The following is a 22,643-nucleotide window of genomic DNA, read 5'->3' on the forward strand; positions in this document are numbered from 1 at the left end:
CAAGTTCAGTCCACATCAGTTTGCAATTTTATTTTTTAAAAAAGTTTTCATGAAAATTCTTCAGCATTTTAGTGTGAATTTTTCCTAAGATACCTATTTTAATGCAATTTTGCCTGATATATACATTTTTACAAAGCAATTATCACTAATATAATGCATTTGGTATGTTATATTCACTAATATGAGCATTTATATGCACACTTCACCCTAGCATATGCATTTTTGTACACATTTCTTGGGTAGAGAATTGCACTGCAAAATTTGGAGAAGTGCAAATTTTGAAGGAGAGCTGTGCTTCCATTCACTTATTGTTTTGGTTTGTGTGAATTAGGTAAGTTCACCTTTAAATGAAAATGGGAGTAGGAGAAAGCTGAGAACAGGGCTTGGTTTTTTTGAAATAGTGAAAATGGATTGGTCATTTCAACTCAATGTTAGCCATGAGACTTATTTATTTTATTATTTATTTATTTGTTCATTAGATTTATATCCCACCCTTCTCCGAGTAGAAGTCCAGGGCGGCAAACAAAAATACTTTAAAACATCATAAAAACAGACTTTAAAGTATATTAAAAACAAAACATCCTTAAAAACATATTAAAACAAAACATATTTTAAAACATTTTTTAAAAGAGGGGGGGAAAGCTTTAAAAACATCTTTTTTAAAAATAAAACTTTAAAAACATATTAAAAAGAAATTCCAACACAGAGACAGACTGGGATAAGGTCTCTGCTTTAAAGGATTGTTGAAAGAGGAAGAGACTTAGTTGTGTATGGCAAAAAGTTAAATGGGATTTATATTTCCTTTCTATTATATCAGTACAGATACAGAACTCCAGGAAAGAGAAGTGTCAGCATTTGACATTTTGCTAGTGACATGTATTTTGGAAGGCAAGGAATATTTCTGATGCTTTTAACTCATTCTTGCTTTGAAAAACCCTCAAGTGGAAATGTTGTACATATTTGCAGGAAAATTAAGGCTTTAGGTAACCAATCAGTTATCCAGGACCACCAGATAAGGTGTGTGGAGGTGGAGTTCAGCAGAAGTTGCCTGAAATAATAAAGTAAAAAATGTGGATGAAAATCTAGAAAATATCTAGAAAAAAAAGAGCTAGGAAAAATAATGTTGTGTCTAATATCTCAATTATTCACCTCTCAATCCCTCAAGAATTTTTAGGGGGCAGGCTATAAACAAAAAATGTAAACTTTGTATGCTGTTGATGGTCTGCACCTGTTTTCTATCAAGTGCTGGAGGAGAAGGAATTTTCACAAGCATGTTTTCCTTTCCGTTCCATAGAATCTGAATGCAAACTTAATATTCTGTAGGGGGAAAAAAATCCCTAAACCATTGGAAAAACATTTCCCCCTTTCAAGTTTTTATCTAAACACACCACACTGCATATAGTCCTGGCAAGAAAAGAAAGATGCATTTTGTAAAAGGGATTTGGAGAGTAAGGCTTGTGGCCAATTTTTCATTTTGTTGTATACACAGCGTCTGGACTCAGCATTAATATCAGTTCTCAAAGCACTGCATCTGATGTGCCAAGAGTTTGATAAAGGTTTTTTAATTGGAGGAGGGAGGAGAGAAAGGATTCACAGAGTCACACCTGCCAAGTGCCAGTTCTCTCTTCTATATGTCTGCATATGTGTCTGGCTGGTGAGCCCTGATGATCACATGAACCTCGGGCAACAACCTCCCTCCTTCCCTCCCTCCCTCCCTCTGATTCCAGTCCTCATTCCCACTTTATTACTTGCAACTTTTGCAAACTAGTCCAAAGCAGAAGCTCTTATCCCAGACTCTGCTCTTGATCTTGGGGTTCGGTAACTGCCAAGATCTCTGTTTTTCCTCTCTGCTGAAACTACTTTGGTTATTCGCAGAGGAGCTTTATTACTGCAAAACAAAACAAAACAATGTTTTTCTTTGTCAAGAAAGCTTCTTTTGCTCAGCTCTGTCTTGCACTCTGTGTTTTTGATCCAATGCTGCTTTGGGATATAACTTGGGCTCTACCTATGGAAGAGCAGGATTATTATCTGCAGGAAATAATCAACAGGGATCACTATTATTCTTTTCTGGATCCTGACGAGGAATTTTCACCTTTCACAGAACAGCCAAGGGAAGAAGAAATGGAGCCCCCTGCGGAGACAGAAGAACCCCCAAGATTCAAACCAGGCAAGAAGGAGTTAAAATCAAAGAAAGCCAACAAAAAAGATAAACCCACTCTCGAGACCCCATCAGGTAACTTTCCTCTTTCACTTCTGAACTTCTGAGATTACAGATGGGTCTCAATGCATTTCACCCCATAAGTTAATATTGGAGGTATAAAAGCAGAAACAGTACTAACGGCACTGTTAATGACGTCAAACACCCTCATACTAATCACAGCTATTACACTAATAGAGTTAGTGATCATTATAGTTTGAAAGTCTAATTTTAACCCCAATCTTCACTGTTTGGGAAAGACTCAAAATTGCTTCCACTTCCCAGTCTCTCTTTATCAAAATGCTTTCAGGAAAAGTTTTATCTATAGAAGTCATACATCCTGTACACTGACTTTTTCCTGTTTAATTACAAACAGTATCTTGCTTTTTGCTTAGTAAAACAGTCATATTCACTGGATAAAGTTTTGGCCTTCAGGTGAGGCCACTGAGGTTGCAATCCTAACCCCATATTCCTGTGAGTAAGCCACATTGAATTCAATGGGATTTGCTTCTGAGCAGAGATGATTGGGATTGGAGCCTCAAACTGTTAGGTTCAATTCTGTCTTCAGCAAACATTATTATAGCACTTTATATAGCATAAGTTGCTTTATGACTCATGTATCCATACTGAAACTATGTGTGGTAGACTGAGGCAGCTGAAATATGGTGATTTGTTCAGACCTGCTGAAGGTACTTCATAGTTAAGGGAGGATTTGTGCCTGGGTTTGTTGCTGTATCAGTTGTGCCCTCTGATTATTTGCACTCGAAACATAAGCACCAGGAGTCTTTTTTTCTTTCTTTTTGAGGACAGTAAAGTGTTTGAATACTGGACAGAGAACATAATAAGGACCTGTTTAGTAGTAGCTTATTATATAGGTTTTATGAGGTGTAGTGATGTACTGTGGCTGTATATGCTGATATAGCATACTAAGCTAGAGAACATTTGCACCTTAAAGCTGTGCATCTGCTTGCTCCAGTCTCACCTCACTGAAAGGTATCAATGTGAAGGGTGCCTTTCTGCACCCCAGGAAGTATTCATGAAATACCTCTTTTGATGTACAAGATGTTCGCAGGATTCTTTTGTGATTTTTTTTGGGGGGGGGACTTTAAATGTGGTTTAAATCTATGGTGTGTATGCAGCCTTAGATTGAACTCTGCAAGATTCTTCTATGCAAATAAATTACACAGGGTGCCTGGGAGACTATTAGGGCAGGAAAGCAGAGGACAATACCAACAAGCATAATTAACCTTGATTTACAGCTGTGAATCTAGCTGTGGAGTCTTCAGGCTACCTCTTTGAAACAGGATTCAGGAAAGACTAATATTGTGTACTGAGGAGAATTCAATTGGGAAGTGTTAAACACATTTTCCCTTGAGTTCAATGGGGCTAAAGGCATGTTGGATTCATTAGGTGTTTGTAGAAAACAATCAGCTGGGTCCGAGCTGGAATGAAGCAAACCTGAGGGATAGGAATTAGGAACATGTGATCTGCCCTTTGGCTGAGCAGCTGGTACCGATCAGTAGTTGCTTTGAATCAGAGTTGGACTAAAATTCATAATAGTCTGAAAGCTATAGCCACTTAGATATGCCACACACTTTTGATTAATGTAAACTAACGGAGATAAAGAGTTCCAACGCAGCTGTTTCAAGCATTGTGAGCGTAGTAAGAAATTGATCAGTTCTGCTTAGTCTTTTATTTCCATTAATTGTTTTGGACCAATTCAAAGTTATCGTTTATTACAATCAAGATATGCAATGTAAAATATATTGATAGAACCATAGCGTTATGCCTTCCCAACAACCACAAGATGATCGCCTCATGTCTGAAAATGATAAATGCCATACAGCCCATGTTGCACACTTCACATGGTATGTTCTTCATATTCCTATCCTGTAATTCACTCCCTGGATACATACAGCCACTGTAGCAGCCAGTGGACTGAGTTGTGAACCGGAAATCCAAGTCCAGATGTTGTCTCTAGCACTACCATGAACTGAGTAGGTGGCCTTAAGTAACTGAGTAGCTTTCAGTTTCAACCCTCCATCTGCAATGTGGGGACTGTAAGGCAGTTATATAGGATGCAGGTAAAGGTCTTACCTATGCAAGCATTCCATGCATGCATAATCATTTGGCTCATTCACACGCAATGTTATCACAACACCAGAAATTCATCGTTTCTTTTGCTGCCCTGGGGAGCTGCTGGGAGGACGGGCGGGATATAAATCAAATAATAAATAAATGGTTTTGGGCAGTGTTTCCCAACCTATGGGTCGTGACTGGCAAGTCGGTTGCTAAGCCTGTCCAGGTGGGTAAACCCAAAATAATTATCGATTTTAATCCTTAACTGAATACCAGTCCCTTCCGTTTTGTTTTGTTGGTATATTATAATAACACTTGTTCACACTTGTAACCAAACATGGGAAAGGCTTGAGTCTTATATTTTAACACTTTGGAAACCACTCTCTGGTGGCTGGCAGCAGATCTAGTGACAGTTCACCACAAGTTCCCCATTAGGGAGTTGTTTTGAGTGACTCTTACAGCTCCCCTCTGATGTGCAGGTGCCAAGGTGAGCTGTGATAGTTGCTCAAAACAACTCTCTGTACCAGATCTGTCACCAGGATTAGTTAATTATTAAGCCAAAGGTGATTTGAAGTTTGCTTAGTTGAAGTAAACAATGATGTATCAATATGTGTGAAAAACATCAAACCTCACACTGACCTACTTGTTGGCAAAATGTAAACTCAGTCATCCCACTGATATTTGCCAAAATGGACTTTATTGTAAATAAAACTATTAAAATATTTATAGTTTTTTACATCTAACATTGCTTGTGTAACCGTATGTTTTTAGAGTAATTTCTTATGGCTTATCAAGCAATATTCTGCAATCATATGTTGGTGTTCTTACATTCATATAAACAAAACTGTGAATAACTTTGTAAGTAGTATAAATATGTCAATAAACTCCACATTAATACGGTTGTTAAGTAAATTTTTGCTTGGATGTCTCCAGCAATGGGTATCAATGAAGTGAAATTGCAGTTAAAATGCATGAAACTGAGAGAGAGGTAGACCAGGCATGCATGGAATACATCCATTGTTAAGGACTTTACCTGTGGTCTGTGTAAATCAGGCTTATCCCCACAATGCAGATATAATGCAGAGGCTGAAGGATAGGGGATTACTTAAAGCCACCTACATAGCAGAGGGAAGATCTAAAAGGGGCATATCTGGGGCCCTGACCCCTGCTTATCACTCAGCTGACAGGAAGAGCAGCCCCTGCAGATAACCATGTCCTCTTTAGCCACAAGAAAGTGGTTCACTGGCCAAGTGGCAAACCAGTGATACCACCACCACAGCAAGAGCAGGCAGAGGATCAGTCTTGGAGGAGAGGGTGGTGATTGCCATGTTGGTATAGTGACAAGGTTGCCACAACCACTTTCCCAAGTCAAGATGTTTTGCAAGAGGCCAAGGGACCTCAGGTAACATGCTGTCCATGTTCTACTGAGGGATAGATGGCAGTGAGGGGCTCACCCAGTTTTTTTGCCCAGGATTGGGGGGTGGATGCGCCTAATCTTCTTGCCCCACATCTGCAGAACTGGCAAATGATGTGGGGGTGGGAATAACCCTATGTGTAGGGTGTACACAGCACACTCTCTTTATTGCATCCTGACAGGGGACTTTCTGGTTCATAGTAGCTGTGTATGCCACATACAATCTGTGCACCAGATCTGGTCAAAGCCTGGATACCGAACCAAATCAGCATGATTTGGGGCCCATCCAGGCTTTGGCTGGATTGAGACAGCTCCAGATAATTGCTGGCTGACTTCCATCTGGTCTGGGAGGGTGGGGCCCTGACTCACTTCAGTTAAAAAGGCAGCAACTGCTGAAGGCATGAGGAACCATCTTGCTACTAGTCCTGAAAGGCTTGCCACTGAGGATGTGTATTAGTGGGATGGGATTTTTTTTGGCAGTTCTTTTAGAGATGCATTTTTGCTGTTACTGACACAATGGCATTGCATTTTTATTATCTGACATTATTATGAAGTATGTGAGGATTCCTTAATTTTAATTTTATTGTATTTTGAGATGTATCTCATCATATGCTCAGAGGCACATGTTACCACATTACCAAATGTTTTCAAGCTACACAGGAAATGGATTGGACTATGAAAGACCAACCCAAATGGTGTTTGCATTTTGACAAATTTATAGGGTAGTACAATATTTCAGAGAGGAGGTCAGGTCTCCTGCTCCCCTGGTGCATTCACTATAGCTGCCCAATTTCCCTACTTTTTAAAGTTGGATAGAAATATCCGTTGGTTATTGGTATGTTCTTAAACCGTAAGTTTTTTTGCCTATTACTGAATTCAAGTGTGCTTATTCCCAAGGGGTGTCCAAGGGGCCCTTTCACCATGAACCCTCCTCTGCCCCTTCCACACAAGAAATCCTAGGCTATAATCCTGTACACGCTTACCTGGGATAAGTCCCATTAAACATAAAGAGACTTGCTTCTCTGAGTAGACATGTATACCATGAGATTTTTTAATATCCACCACACGTACTGTGTAGTGGAATGTGCAGACAATAACTTATGAGGATTGCCTGATCTGACATGGAGATTACAAGGCCACTAGCTCAGTGCAGAGGAGGAGGAAACAGCAGCTCCTTAGGACCCCAGGGGTTCCTGGTGTCCAAACAACTCACTTATCAATTGCAGAGACCGAAAGCTTATCGTTATTGAATAAAATACCATTTTATTTTATTCCCATCCAGGGCTCCTTTGGGAGAAAGGGCAATAAATAATAATAAATAAATTCAATAAATAAAATAATCTTAGAAGGGGATGTGGCTGTGAGAGGTGAGAGAAGGCATGGTGTGACTATCATGACTATCATGTGACTATGTCTGCCATCTCTGTTATCTTTTCGGTTCCTACTGAAAACCTTCCTCTTTCAACAAGCTTTTTAAGTTGAGAACTTATCCCAGTCTGTGTTGGAATTGCTTTTTAATATATTTGTAAACCTTTAAAAAAAAAACCAATGTTTTTAACCTTTTTTTGTTTTTTAAAGATGTTTTGAAAGCTTTTTAAAAATGTTTTTAAACAGGTTTTATTTTAGTGTATTTTAAAGTCTGTCTTTATGATGTTTTGAAGTGTTTTTAGTGCTTTCCTTTGCCACCCTGGGTTCCTGCTGGGAGGAAGGGCGGGATATAAATCAAATAAATAAATAAAAATAAATGCAGGGACCCTGCACTTATAAATGTGTCACTATATTACTGGTTAGAATGAATTATGTATTTTTTTTATGTTGTAAGTTACCATGGCTTAGCTATGGAAAGGCAGCATACAAATAGATGATGATGATGATGATGATGATAATGATGAGATCACCCCAGATCAGGCCACTCAGAGCAATCAGGGACTGTCAAAAGGCGGGGTGGTTGGGCAGCAGGGGCGAGGGAGGGAGGAGGCTTGGCAGGTAGCCTCTACTTTGCCCACACATTCCCTGCAGCAAATGCTCCAGTGAAGCAGCCCCCTGCAGGACTGAACTCACCTTCTTTCCCCTCTCAGCCATATGTTGAATTAGGATTTTGCCGCCCTGGGCTCCTGCTGGGAGGAAGGGTGGGATATTAATGAAATAATAAATAAATAAATAAATAAATAAATAGATTTTGAACCCCTGCTTAAACACATGGTTGGGAGGAGGGGGAAAGAGAGCAGCATCTCCTCCTCCTCCCTCTCGTCCGCATGTTTAATTATGGTTTAAAACCCAAATGCAACACTAGGGCTGGCTCCAGATCAGACTGGCCCCAGATTGCCCTGGGCTGGATTGGGACCAAGTGCCGGATTGGGCCATGGATAGGATTGGTGCATGTGTGCACACATAGCTCTTAATGTACTGTAGGTGTGTGCACCATAAATCTATAGGGCACTGCATTACAGAATATGACCGTGAGGCATGTAGCATGTGCAGTATATGCGTTAGTGGACATATGTCATTTATCTTTTCAAGCATGGACAAGATAAGCATTTAATTAGTAGGCCCATACCAGCTGTTCTCACATCCTGTATAGATCAGGACTGATACTTCATAGGATGATTGTACTGAGGATTAATGAAATAATGTAAGTGATATACTGGGATAATGTATGTAAAGCAGCCTTCACCAGCCTGATGCCATCCAGATGCATTGGACTACAATTCCTATCAGCCACAACCAGCACAGCTGCACTGGCTGAATCTGATGGGAATTATAGTCCAAAAAATTTGGAGGGCATCAGGTTGGCGAAGGTTGTTATAAGGTATGAAAGAAAAGATCATAAAAAACTATGGAATGTGTTAAAAGAAATGGGGGTGCCACAGCTTCTGATTGTCCTCATGCGCAACCTATACTCTGCACAAGAGGTTACTGTAAGGACAGAATATATTTCCTCATCAGAAAGGGTGTGAGACAGGGGTGTATTTTATCACCCTATTTATTTAATCTATATGCAGAACATATACGGAAAGTGGGATTGGACCAAGATGAAGGAGGTGTGAAAATTGGAGGGAGAAATATCAATCATTTTAGATACGCAGACGATACCATACTACTAGCAGAAACCAGTAATGATTTGGAACGAATGCTGATGAAAGTTAAAGAGGAAAGCACAAAAGCAGGACTACAGCTGAACGTCAAAAAGGCTAAAGTAATAACAGAAGATTTATGTAACTTTAAAGTTGACAATGAGGACATTGAACTTGTCAAGGATTATCAATACCTTGGCACAGTCATTAAACAAAATGGAGACAATAGTCAAGAAATCAGAAGGCTAGAACTGGGGAGGGCAGCTTTGAGAGAACTAGAAAAGGTCCTCAAATGCAAAGATCTATCGCTGAACACTAAAGTCAGGATCATTCAGACCATGGTATTCCCAATCTCTATGTATGGATGTGAAGGTTGGACAGTGAAAAAAGCAGATAAGAGAAAAATCAACTCATTTGAAATGTGGTGTTGGAGGAGAGCTTTGTGCATACCATGGACTGTGAAAAAGATAAATAATTGGGTGTTAGAATAAATTAAACCAGAACTATCATTAGAAGCTAAAATGATGAAACTGAAGTTATCATACTTTGGAAACATCATGAGAAGACCTGATTCACTAGAAAAGACAATAATGCTGGGAAAAACAGAAGGGAGTAGAAAAAGAGGAAGACCAAACAAGAGATTGATTGATTCCATAAAGGAAGCCACAGACCTGAACTTATGAGATTTGAACAGGATGGTTTATAGCAGATGCTATTGGAGGTCGCTGATTCATAGGATCATAATCGACTTGAAGGCATATAACAACAATAAAATACATCAGATAAATAAATCCTTATTGCATATGAGAAAAATACCTAACAAAACTGTATTCCCTCCACCCCTAATATAAAGATTTTCTTGGCAGGGAAAAGGTTGCCTGTTAGGAAGGTTTTTAGGATAACTATCTTTTCCATCTAAGTAAGCCTAGGATAAAAATATCTAGCCAGAGTTGCCAGATGTAATTTATCTAAGGGAACATTCCTTATTCCGAAATGCCTCTATGCCAAACATCTCTTCTCTGTAACATTCCGGCAAAAAGCAGACATTTCAAACTACATTATGTTTCTAATTTCTGAAATCTTGCTGTGCCAAACCCACAAATCTTGAGTGTTCTGTGTTGTGAATATACACCCAGAAAGATGCCTCGTGAGCATAGGCAGAGCTGAAAATGTGTCCCTGGTTTTGCTTTCATTTTCATGAGTGTCAACAAGTGCTTCCATTTCTGGTGATGTTCTGTGAATTCTTGAGACTGAAGGTAAGGGGCATTTTGAATCACTTTAATGAGCACTTGGGATAGGAATCTGATGTTCAGCTAATGCACCATTACCGCCATACATGTTGTGCTGTCCCGTTTAAATGTCAGCCCTCTTTCAACTAGTGCAGCTACAAACTGTACCTTGGATCCTGGTCTATATTGCCCTCCAACTAGACTTGGAAACAGACCTACAATACACTGTGTAACTCCATCTTGCCATATGATTTGCTGACCCACTCCTCTGCAATGCAAAGCAATTATTTTTAGGGGTGCCCCAAGACATTTTGCTGTCTGAGGCAAAGCAGCAGATGGTGCCTCCCCCCAGTCAAACTCAAGCTTCAAACTGGGAAACCAGTTACAGCTGGAAAAAGGCACTCCTGGCCACTGAGGCCACCTAAGCCTTCAGTGACAGTGTTGGATCCAGGAGCACCCCTAAGCTATGGACCAGCTCCTTCCAGGGGAGTGCCACCCTGTCCAGGACAGATCGTCTCCATAGCTCCTGGACTTGAGAGCTTGGGACACATAATCTGTCTTTTCAGGATTCAGCTTCAGTTTATTGGTCTACATCCAGCCTGTCACTGCCTTCAAGCATTGGTGCAATACCTAAACTGCCTCTCCTGATTCAAAAGGATAGTGCTGGTGTCACCTGCATGTTGATAACACCTGACTCCAAATCTCCTGATGACAGTTCGCAGCAGCTTCGTATAGATGAAACCCTGCAGAACACCACAAGACAGCTGTCATAGTGCCTCCCAGAACGACTTTCTGGAAATGGCTGTGGAGGTAGAAGACAAACCACTGAACTACAGTGCCCCAATCCCCACCTCCCTGAGACGCTCCAGAAAGATGCAGTGTTCAACAGTATGAAAAGCTGCTGAGCAATCAAGGAGAATGAGCTGGGTCACACTGCCCCCATCTCTCTCTTGACAAATGTCACCAACCAGACAACCAAGGTGGTTTAGCGCCATATTTCCTTTAGGGTGCCATTGTGTATGTGGGTAGGGGGATACCCTCAGGAAGGCATAGTGAGCACCAAGGAAGTGTGGTGGTTTTAAGGGTGTGCAAAAGTTTGGAGGAATCCTACATCAAGAACTGAAGTGGGCCTGCTTAAGACGGTTTCACGGCTTGTCTGAGCCAAAGCGGGGTTCTCTAAAAATTCTGAACTGAAGAGGAGTCCTCTGCAGTGATTTGGGGTGATTCAGAGATTTGGATATTAATGAAACTGCAGAGTGCAAATATTGAAACATTACTTTTCAGCTTGCCATTTCAGGAAAACACTAGGGTAAGGAGATAAAGATGGAGGGAATTGTTTTAACAGTACTGTACAATCACAGTGCTTTGTGGAAGGGGTGCTGAAATCACTTTGCTCTTGTCTTTCCTGGTTCTGTTGGCGATGCTTTCTTGGAAGATGCTGAACAGTCAAGTCTTTCTGCCAACTTTGCCACACACCCACACATTCACTCCTGTCAAATCAGTTACTGTTCTGTGACTTTTGGTGCCAATTGAGCAGAACTCCTTAGCTCCTGCACCTTTCCTCGGGGCACCGCTATGATATATTCCACTTTCATAATAAAATTGTTGTCCACAAAACCGCAGGGAGGAAACCAAATCACATTTAGGCCCCCCCTTCCAAGTTAACTTTAAAGGTGCCTGGCACAAAATACCCTGGACTGATTTATCTGTAATTTGGCAGTATTCTGACCTACGGCTACCTTTCTTATGTATGCTATTTTCATACAAATTGATCACAAAATAATACAGGAGATTAAGTGAATCGTTTCATATCCATCCTAACACTGTAAAGGCTGCCCTTGCAGGAAAACCACTGAAGCCATCCTCTTGAAATTTGTTAAGATTCACCCCTCTGAATGGGATAATAAGCCTGCAAATTTTACCCCCCCCCAAAAAAAAAGTTATAGGGCACTACAAACCTAGGTCATGGCAATCTATGGTTGTTGCAGTTTAACATATTAATAGTAGGGAGGCAATAAGAAGGCAACACAATTTTCTAACTTTCCAAAGATGGTACCTATTAATAATGATGAAAGAGAGACTCCCTTCAGAAGGGGACCACTTCATAATGGAATCTGCTGGACTGCAGATTCTGAAGTGGACCTTTGATCCAGTCTGGGTCCTGATCTGCCTGGATTGGATGAGAAGAGTCTGCTCTGAAATCCAAGTAGGGTGAATTCCTCCTTCATCCCTACTAAGGACAAAATTTAAAAACAATAACATTGAGATCAATGGGATTTACTCCTAGCTAAGTGTTTACAGGTCTGACTTCTTTGTCTCCAAATTTCTTTCAAAAGACTGGTTATGAAACACATGCTTGTCCTGAATTTCTATAGGAGGAAGAAAGTAAGAAGGGCCCAGGTGGATAAGACGAAAGGCCCATTCTTTCTTCACAGTGGCCAACCAGATGCCTATAGGAAACCCACAAGCAGGATATGAGCACAATAGCACTCACCCAGTATATCAAAACTCATGTACTTTGGTCAAGATCAGGATCTAAATTTGCACCTTAATCACCCTATGCATGAAGTATAACATGTGAAAGACACTGCCTCTTTGTTTGCTGCCCCAGCTGGAATGTAAACTCATTCTCTGGCTGTATTTGGAGAGAAAATAGGAAGCCTGACATGTTCTTTTACTTGCTGATGGTGGAAGAGAGTTTCTAGTTCACAGCTTGTTCTGATTCCACAGCCTTTAAAAAATGCTATTCCCCGAGACTTAAGAAGGCAGTGCCATCACATTCAGATTTACACAACACTTAGCAGGAATAATGGGTTCATTGGGTCATAAACCTCTGTATGAAATTGGCTGCTTCCTAAAAGTCATGTCATGTGTACAAAGAAATAGGGTAATGTCTATAAAAGCCTAGGTCACAGCCAGCCCATTGATTCCTTGTATCCTTGCTGGTATAGATACATCTGAGGCCTGAAACTTAAAAGAAAAAAAGAAAATTGATGCTCTTAAGAATCCAGTGCATGCATTTGAGTTCATACTGGAGCCAGACCCTGTCCTATACTGGTAAAACTCAGCCATACTTAAGCAATTTCACATCATATTGATTTCAGGGAGAGACAGTTAACTGTATATTTAGCCTTCCTTTGAAAAGTGGTGGCTAGGGATGGAAAAATCTGTCAATTTTGGTTCTCAGTTTTTCATTTTTCCATTTTAAATTTAGTTCTGCAGGAATATGCAATTCATTAAAAAATCTCATGACAATTCTTCAGCATTGTAGTGCAAATTTCTCCTGCTAAACACATTTTTGTTTGCAGTTTTGATTAATGTACACATTTTTACAGCAATTTATCCTAATAAAATGGAGTTTACAGGTTATTTTCATTAATATGTTTAGTTTTGTGCATGTTTTTACCTAATATATGCATTTTTGTAAACATTGGTTGGAAAACTGCATTGCAAAATTTAGGTAAGTGCGAATTTAAAGGACATCTGTATTTTGGTTCTCATATTGTTTTGGAAAGTGTGAATTTGATAAATTCAGCTTTAAATGGGAATCAGATTGAATTTATCTCCCCTTGTGGTGAATCTAGGGTCTTGCCCTGGGCAAGAAAGTAATTTGGGGCCCCTTAAAAATATGAAAGCAACTCAGGCATAAAATTTCATTTAATTCTATACATGAAGCTGCAATGAAAATATGGATAAATGTATCATAATACATTCATTGTCATCATTTTTTTATTACAAATGGAGTGGAGAATATTACCTAATACATTATAACAATGCTACACTGTAAATACGTGAATACAAGTCGTAAGCAAAAAGAAGCAAGCTGTTACAATGCTAACATGTAAACAGAAACAGCCTCCCCATCTTCCACCCTGAAAAGCATACTGCATGATTTTTATGTTAAGAGGAACACATTGTATGGTGAATTGGTGATAGCTAGTTCACTTATAAATAACAGCATAGTGGTTAATCATAGAAGAGTCAATTTCCAATTATTAAATTCTTGAACTTTTTCTAGCCTCCTTGGAAGCACAGTCCGCAATCAAATCATGGTAATCCAAACCTCTTCCAATTTTATGTTCAGCTTGAAATCACTGCTAATTGCGTAAGATGTTTTTGCAACACAGAAGAGCGCAGATAATTTTTTTAAATCAATTTCAACCCTTTCACCAAATGACCTTTCACCAAATGCAACAGTTACAGGTGAGGTAAGAATAACGTACTGCACATACATTGAGGTAAATATCTTTGAATATCTGTCAAAGCTGTGCATTTTCCTGAAGACTGATTATAAAACCTAGAAGAACTCTTTATCTCAGTCAGCAACTCTTGTTTAATCAATGTTTCCTTCAAAGATTTAATATCAAATAAGAATCCATTATTTGATCTTAAACTGCATCATATGCTTAGACCTCTCATCTAAGCGAGCAATGCAACCTCTCCTTGCTACTATGTTTGCAACAACAGTAAATAGCCAACACAGGAGAGAAAACCTGCCACATGCCCTCTTCGCTAAAACGCATTGCTCCACACCCTTGCTTTAACCATTCAGCACTTCATAGCCTGTATTTACTAAACACAATTAGCACTGTCCAGTGACAGTTAGGCCCACACCCAAGTCTTACTGAAATGGGATGTAGGCTGTAACGCGATGCATGCTTCTGAGAGATCAAGCCCCTTTGCAACCTGTGGAATTCACTTCCAAGTAAATGCACACAACCTTGCTCTGCATGTCCCATTGGAATAAGGCACGTTTCACTTTTTCTGAACTGCCTCCAATGTTAGGAACACAGGAATCTGTGGTCCATTGGTCCATCTAGCTCAGAGCTGTTTCTACAGACTGGCAGTGGCTCTCCAGGGTTTCAGACTAGGGAAATGTTTCACCCTACCTGCTGGGGATTGAACCTGGGACCTTCTGCACTCCAAACAGATGCTCTGCCACCAAGCTGCGGCCCTTCCCCAAAAGTCATTGGAGCATTTAAAAGGGGCAAGAATGATTTATTATTTACTGTCAGCAACAAGGGAAAGGGCTTAAAATGGGATTTAATTTCTTCATTTAGTGAATCTTGACTTGATGTGTTGATAGCTTATACTTGGGGAAAAACAACACACCATGTTTCTCTTTTCTTCTGACAGTTAAAAATGGCAACAGGAAAGGTGAGAAAAACAAGAAAAGCAATGAAAGGACACCAGATGGAGACTATGAAAGACGAAGCACTTATGAAGAGAGCCAGGAAAGTAAGCTAGAGTCCCTTCAGATGTCTTCTTGTTTTGTCTTTGTTGAACGTTTTCGTGGGAGAAAGAACCATTAGAAGAAATGGGGCCTTAAAGAGAGTATTTTGCATTTTGAAACATTGTGTCAGTTCCACATGCATGTTCTAAATTCTCAGTATTATTTGCTGTTCTCAGCTCCAAGCTGGAAGCATGCGGCAGCCCCATGTCCTGTTGTTGTGTTTACTTTTCATTTACATCTAGGAGGATTGCACTGATCGCTCATGGCAGGGATCAGGAACCTTTGTCAGCCTGAGCTCTGCATGCCCTTCTGGGCAACCTTCTGAGGGCAACATGCCAGGGGTGGGTGGGGACAGAGGCACAAGTGGGCAAAACAATGAATTTAAAATTTGGCTTTGTAAAGTAGACTAGTTTCTGCACACGCCCCTCTCTCTCCTCCATCCAGGTCAGGTAAAGGCATTATCAGAGTTCAAGAACATGGATGGCTTTAAAAGAGGATTAGACAAATTCATGGAGGAGAAGGCTATCAGTGCCTACTAGCCATATTTACTTATTTATTTTTATTTATTTAGTTTAATTTATATACCGCCCTAAGCCCGAAGGCTCTCTGGGCGGTGTACAAAAAGATAAAAACAAGCATAATATATAAATACAATAAATACAATAAATCAAGAGACAAAACAAACAAACAATAAAGAACCAAACAACATCCAAAATACAAAAATGCTGTTAAAATACACTTTAAAATGCCTGGGAGTATAAAAAGGTTTTCACCTGGTGCCGAAAAGATAGTAGCGTCGGCGCAAGGCGCACCTCATCAGGGAGACATAAGGGCTGTGCTCTGCCTCCACTGTTGGAGACAGTTTGTTTCTGATTACCAGTTTACTGGAAACCACGGGAAGGGAGAGTGCTCGTGTAATCAGGCTTTCCATGGGCATCTGGTTGGCCACTGTGAAAACAGGATGCTGGACTAGAATAGCTGTTGGCCTGATCCTGCAGGCTTTACTTATGTTCTTATGACATATTCCAGACAGGCAAAAACACTCAGGGTATGAAGCAGAGCCAATGAGAGCTGTGGCCTGGGGAGATGGTGGTGGTGGCGGCGGTGTGGGGAGAATTCTGTGGGCCAGATAGAGAGGCCTGAAGGGCCACATTTAGCCCCGCATCACCATTTTCTCCATTTACCTCTTAGAAAGGAAGAGGGTGGCTGCATCAAATGCCTAGTGCTTTGTGGCATCCCTCATTCACAGGAAAGATTTTGTTCAACAAAACTGTAGATTTCAGCTAATATAGTAAAGTTACTAGTAGGGATGGGCAAGCAATTCAACTCAGTTTGCATTTCAAGCTGCATCTATCAAATTTTCACTTTCTGAAACAATATGACAACTGAAACACAGCCATCCTTCATAATGTGCACTTATTTGAATTTTGCAATGCATTTCACCAACCAATCAACGTTTGCAAAAATGCATAGTTAGGCGCAAAGTGTGAATAAAAATGAATACATGAACAACAAAAATGTATTATATGATAAGCAATTGCTTGCAAAAATATGTACATTAGTCAAAACTGCCTACAAAAGTGTGTTTATTAGGAGAAATTTGCTCTAAAATGCTGGAAAATGTTCATGAGGACTTTTTTTTTAAAGGCAAGTTGCCTTTAAAAAAGTGGAGAACTGAATTTAAATGAGAATCTGAGAGAACCGAAACTGACAGATGTTTCTATCCCTAGTACTAGAAGGTTGAGTTTCTGTAGCAATAACAGGATAGATACGTTCTATACATTGTGCAGCATGGAACAGACGGAGGTGGTAGCTTTCTGAACTGCACCAGTTCATTCAGCAAGAGGAAGGCGTCATAGTTTTGAATTATTCTCTAAATAAAAAAGTTGCCTGCTTATAGTCATCTAGTATATCTGGGAGACACATGTTGGAGATCATACTGCAAGGAAAGATCACATTTTTGTATGTTACACTAGATTAAAAGAAGCACCCTGCATGTAGTGAACTAGCACATAACAAAGAAGAACTTTCTTCCCAATGTGCTGGTTTATTTCAGGTAGTGAGGTTGTTTTTTTGATGGGGGAGCCATTCACTTGCTGTATGAAGTGGTCAGTATCTTACCATCTCAGTCTACTCCTTCACTCTGCACTATGTATAGAGAGGCCCTCAGGTCTTGTGCTGTAGTTTCATCGTAACTGATACTTGGTATGTGTTAATACATTTTCTCATTAGACTCCTGTAGAAAAATTGGATAAACAAGCTATTATTGTAAACCATTATTCTGTGGGGGGTTTTGTTATAAAATGTGTCAAGTGTTTGCCCCTTCCCACTTTTCAAACTGGACATTGCTTTATAAGACAGCATTTTGTCTAGCCAGGTGGGCTATGAACTTTGTTAAAACCAACAACAATACAGATTTCTGCAACTACTTAAAACATGATCATGAACACTTCTGCAGTAGAAAAGTTTATTTTTCCACTAAGTATTTCCATCAGATTTATAAAGACTTCAGAATAAATGCCACTAGCCCACCCTATGATACGGTGTTGAAATGACTCAAAAGGTAAATTCCAATGCATGTTGTGTAACTCTGGAATAATAATATTTAAGTGCTATAGAACAGCTGAAATGAATCATCAGGAAAGGATAGCCAAACTAGACCAGTTTCAAACTATTCTCCAGAGATTTACACTGCACTGAGCAAGGATTACATACTTGTGGGTTTCTCAACATTTCCTGGTTGGTTTCCTTTAGGGAGCTGTGCAAAGTTCATCTTTACACAGTTGTACATCTGCAGTACAAACAGGATGAAAGACCACTATTTTTCTTTCGATACACCACAGTATTTAAGAGCATGCTTAGTAAAATCCTATGCATGTTTAATCAGAAGTAAGTCCCATTGAGTTCAACAGGACTTACACCCATATAGGTGTGTATGGGATTATAGCTACAATCTTAAATATACCTCAGTTGCAGTTGATTGCAGTTGATTGTACAGTTCTTTTTCAGTGCAGGTGTTATGTGTGTGTGGTAGGATGTTCCACTGAGCAGCTTAGCTACCATATCCTGCACAAGCCGAAGTTTTGGAAAAAATCCTAAAGGCGGCTCTACAGAGAGTATTGTAATTCAGTCTAGAGGTTCCCAATGCATGGATTGTAGTAAATAGACTGTCCCTTGTCCAGGAATGGTTGTAGCTGCCATACCAATCTAAGATAATAATGGCTCCCCTTCTGTCCATGGTTTTGACATTATACCAGAGATATTGATGACCCACCTTTTCCTAGGCTCTTAGAATCATAGAGTTGGATGGCTATCTAGCCTCAAATACCTCCAGTGAAAGACAGCCCGCCACCTCCCAAGGCAGTCTGTTCCCCTGCTAAACAGTTCTTGCCATTTGGAAGTTCCTCCTAACATTTAGTCAAAATCTGCTTCCCTGCAACTTCCATGCATTGGTTGGCATGGAATGCTCCCCTGTAGCAACAGGGAACAAATCCACCCCATCTTTTGCATGGCAGCCTTTCAGATATTAGAGACTACTATCATGACTCCCCTTAAACATCTCTCTTCCAGGCTTCTTTGCTAGAGTAGCAAGGTTCAGGAATCACTAATACCATGGCAAAGGAATTATTAAGTCCAGTTAGTGGCCTGTGATTAAGGATGGATAATCTGTCAGTTTTGGTCCTCTCAGTTTCTCATTTTTCCAATCTTAAATTCAGTTCTCCACAGTTCTGCAGCAATTTGCAATTTATTTATTTTTTAAAAAAGAATTCTTACGAAAATTCTTCAGCATTTCAGTGTGACATTTTTGTATGTGGTTTTGGCTAATGTACACATTTTTGAAAGCAACGTCTCCTAATATGTATGTTATTTTTGTATGTTATTTTCACGAATATATGCCTTTTTGTGCACATTTTCCCCTAAAATATGCATTTTTGTAGACACTGCTCAGTTGGACAACTGCATCACAAAATCTGGATAAGTATGAATCTCAAATGATGGCTGTGTTTTGGTTCTCGTAGTGTTTTGGAAAGTGTGAATTTCATAAATTCAGTTTTAAATGCCAACTGAATAAAATTTCTCCTTCATTCCTGTGTGTGATAGGAAGTGTAGTCTGGACTGAGCCATAGCTGCAATCAGCAGGTGAATGTAGTATTAATGGCAGTAGCAATCAGTGGTGTAGTGTGGGGGCCAACCTGATGTTCCCATCATTTCACCTTCATCACACTGACCTCCCTGTTGCCTTGCTTCTCCCCCTCTCAGTAACTGGCAGCGATTTTTGGCATTGGCCACCCCACTGCCTGCTATTGATTAATGGGAGAATTTTACGATGCTCTGTTCATCCAACCACATGGAGGCCACAGATTTAGAATTTAGGACCCTAGTTCCATGGTGGTAGACCACATACTGTGCATACAGAAGGTCCTAGCTTCAGTCCCTGGCACCTTTAACTAAAATGATCAGGTAACAGGTGATCAGAAAGACCTCTACATGAGGCCCTGGAGAGCTACTGCCAATCATTTGATTAGATGGACAAGTAGCCTGACCTGGTGTGTAAGATAGTTCCTATGACCTTATTTGAACTTTGTTAAAAGAGTAGTGAGTCAACAGAACAGTTGTCTTTTCAGAAGGAAAGGTTAGCTTAATGATGTTCAACTTCAGTTTTCCTGTTGAAATTCACGTGTTCCACAAAGGAGAACTTCAAGCTGCTAATAAAATGTCACAAAAGCCAAACATGATTCTTTAATTTTGAGGGCAAGTCCTTGACATTTATCACAGTGCAAGGGGTTGTGCAAAAGCCTCCCTCCCCATGATGATTTTTAAACTTATGGTATGGTAGGGTTTCTAAGCGAAATCATGGGGTACACTTCAAGAAACCTCCCAAGCTTTGACAGCAAAGAACCTGTACGGTACCTGATTGTACTTGGGGATTATCTAAGGCAGGGGTGGCCAACCTGGTGGCCTCCAAATGTTGTGGACTACAACTCTTGTCATTCCTGACCCCTGGCTATGATGGCTAGAGCTGATGCGGGTTGCAGTCCAAAGCATCTGAAGGCCACCAGGTTAGCTACGCTGATCTAAGATAATCCATAGGCTGAGTCTCTGTATATACACTGTATAACTTCTTCCCCAAGCCCATGTGAATGTAGATAGGACTGGAGACTAGACAGTACCAGTCACATGGGCTGGCTGAGGCCTTCCACAGAGTATATAAGGTGTGTGTGTGTGAGTTCTACTAATCCTGGAATGAGGAACCTGTGCTCTTCCAGGTATTGTTGGGCTACCACTTTATCATCCCTGAGCAGTGGCCATTCTGACCAGAGCTGATGGGAGATGGACTCCAGCAGCATCTGGAGGGCCACAGGTTGTCTACCCCTGGCTTAATCCTTATCTCAGTTTGGGTTAGGTCATGCGAGCATAGGGATTTCTTAGTACCTTCATTGAGCAGCATCCTTGAGGAGCTCACACTGCATGGTTTCCTGGAGCCTTAACATTCAGACTTGGGAGACTTTCCAGTATCCAAGACTTGGATGAAAACTTTGAGGAGTCACTTAGAATAGATGTGGAGGTTTGTTTTCTTAGCAATACTGAAAGTGAAATTAACTCTGAATACTTTGTCTTGCTGAGCATTAATCAAAATAGGATCATTGTTTATGTGTGCAACTCTGGCAAGATATTCATATGATTGCATCCATATGGTAACCAATAAATGCATATAATTGTGGATCAATAACAATGAATTAAAAAGAGCCAACCACATTTTGACAGTTGGGCTTTACCAGCAGCTTTCAAATTCTAAATCATGCTATGATTCATCACACTTCCGGAAACTATGGAGCTAAGGGGAAGGACACTCTGGTCCTGTCCATTATCTAGGGGTTCAAGAAACTCTGTGAGGTTGTATCCCCTGCCTCCCAGGAAGAACATCCTGGCAAGGGGGAGGCCAATGTGGCCCCATCTGTCATCCAGAGTAGATGCAGGGGCAGTGACATTTCTTTCCCTCTCCTGCCAGAAATAACATTTGGCAGCTGTCAGTTGCTCTTGGACAATAAAGCAGAAGGAAAGCCCACTCTGGCCCCATCCATTGGCCAGGGGATCAGGGGCTGCTGGGTCAGTTAGATCCTTTCTATCCATGCAAAAACACCAGGAAGGAAATATCAGCCTCACCCAAACTTGATATCAATGCCTTTTTACATCTCACTGCTTTGTTTCAGCCATATCAAGTGAATCTCCCTCCTCTACATTTCCAACAATTCCCTTTCCTGGTGTGTCTTGCCTTTTTTTTAGCTTGTAAGCCTGAGGGCAAGGCCTGTCTCTCATTTTAAAAAACAATTGATGTAAGCTGCTTTGAGAGACAATACTTGTCCAAAAACAGGATAAGAAACAAGTAAGAAAATAAGTTTTGCAGAGCAAGATTGCTACATCATCTCAACAAACTCACTGCAAGGACTTGCAACATTGTTGTTCATTTGTGCAACCCAACAAAATTAAGATTTCCATTTAATGCTGAAATAAAGAGTAACAACAGATTCAGTCCTAATCCTGTCTACTCAGAGGTAAACCCTTTGAATTAAATAGGATTTTCATGTAAGTGGGGTTAGGATTGTAGCCAACATAGAACATTTCTATCATACTTTAGAATATTTGTATCACTTCATGTACATTATAACTGCAATACTTTGAACAGCCCCATAAAATAGCATGGTAGAATTTTCCTGATATTGTAAAAGGGGGAAAGGGGCTCAGTAAATTGTAGCTTCCTTAAAGTTGCGTGGTGAGTCAGCTGAGGTGAGATTTGAAAATGGGTGTATCCTGGGTTGTCTCACAGCTTACACTCTTAGCCCCTAGACCACACAGTAACAATTTCCAGAGGAGTAGCCATATTAGTCCTGCACACCAAAAACAAGTAAGCGTCTTGTGACACCTTAAAAAAGAACAAATTGATTTTGGCTTAACCTTTCATGGACTATAGTCCACTTCATCAGATGCACAAAATGTGAAGTGAGTCTCTCTGACCTCACTTTTTACAATCCCCCCATGTATGTATGTACCTACAACTCAGGATAAGACTTCATGCATCTGATGAAGTGGGCTGTAGTGTGTCACAAATACAGTGTATCATAAATACAGCCAGCCTATAATCAAGGTTTAACATCTTTACCAGTTGACAGTGTGGTGGGTGGCGATGCTCACTTGACCTCCCATCTGAGTCACTGCTGCTTACTGGGAAGGAAAGGGGGAGGGAGCAGGGAGGCCAGTGTGCTGCAAACGCACTGGCAGAGCCAATCTGGCACTCCCTCCTCATTGGTCTTCACTGTGCCAACCTCCCCACTGTCTTGCCCTTTTCCCTCTCCTTCCCAGTGAGTAGCAGTGTCTCAACTGTTGGGAGGTCACTTTGCCCCACCTTGCCCCACCATAC

General features: G+C 40.5%; 1 protein-coding gene across 2 annotated transcripts in view; it reads left to right on the plus strand.

The window, feature by feature from the left end:
• The first annotated feature begins 1,457 nt into the window (after positions 1-1,457).
• CPXM2 (carboxypeptidase X, M14 family member 2) overlaps positions 1,458-22,643 on the plus strand; it is a 135,487-nt gene continuing 114,301 nt past the window's right edge. The window contains exons 1-2 of one of the 2 annotated variants that reach the window (XM_061635735.1): positions 1,458-2,233; positions 15,130-15,231. In XM_061635735.1, the coding sequence (XP_061491719.1) occupies positions 1,909-2,233; positions 15,130-15,231 (427 nt within the window). In that variant the 5' untranslated portion in view covers positions 1,458-1,908. The remainder of the gene's footprint in view (positions 2,234-15,129; positions 15,232-22,643) is intronic. The other variant, XM_061635734.1, reaches the window with a different exon arrangement.

The sequence above is a fragment of the Rhineura floridana genome, chromosome 7 (assembly GCF_030035675.1).
Source record: "Rhineura floridana isolate rRhiFlo1 chromosome 7, rRhiFlo1.hap2, whole genome shotgun sequence".
Classification (NCBI taxonomy): domain Eukaryota; kingdom Metazoa; phylum Chordata; class Lepidosauria; order Squamata; family Rhineuridae; genus Rhineura; species Rhineura floridana.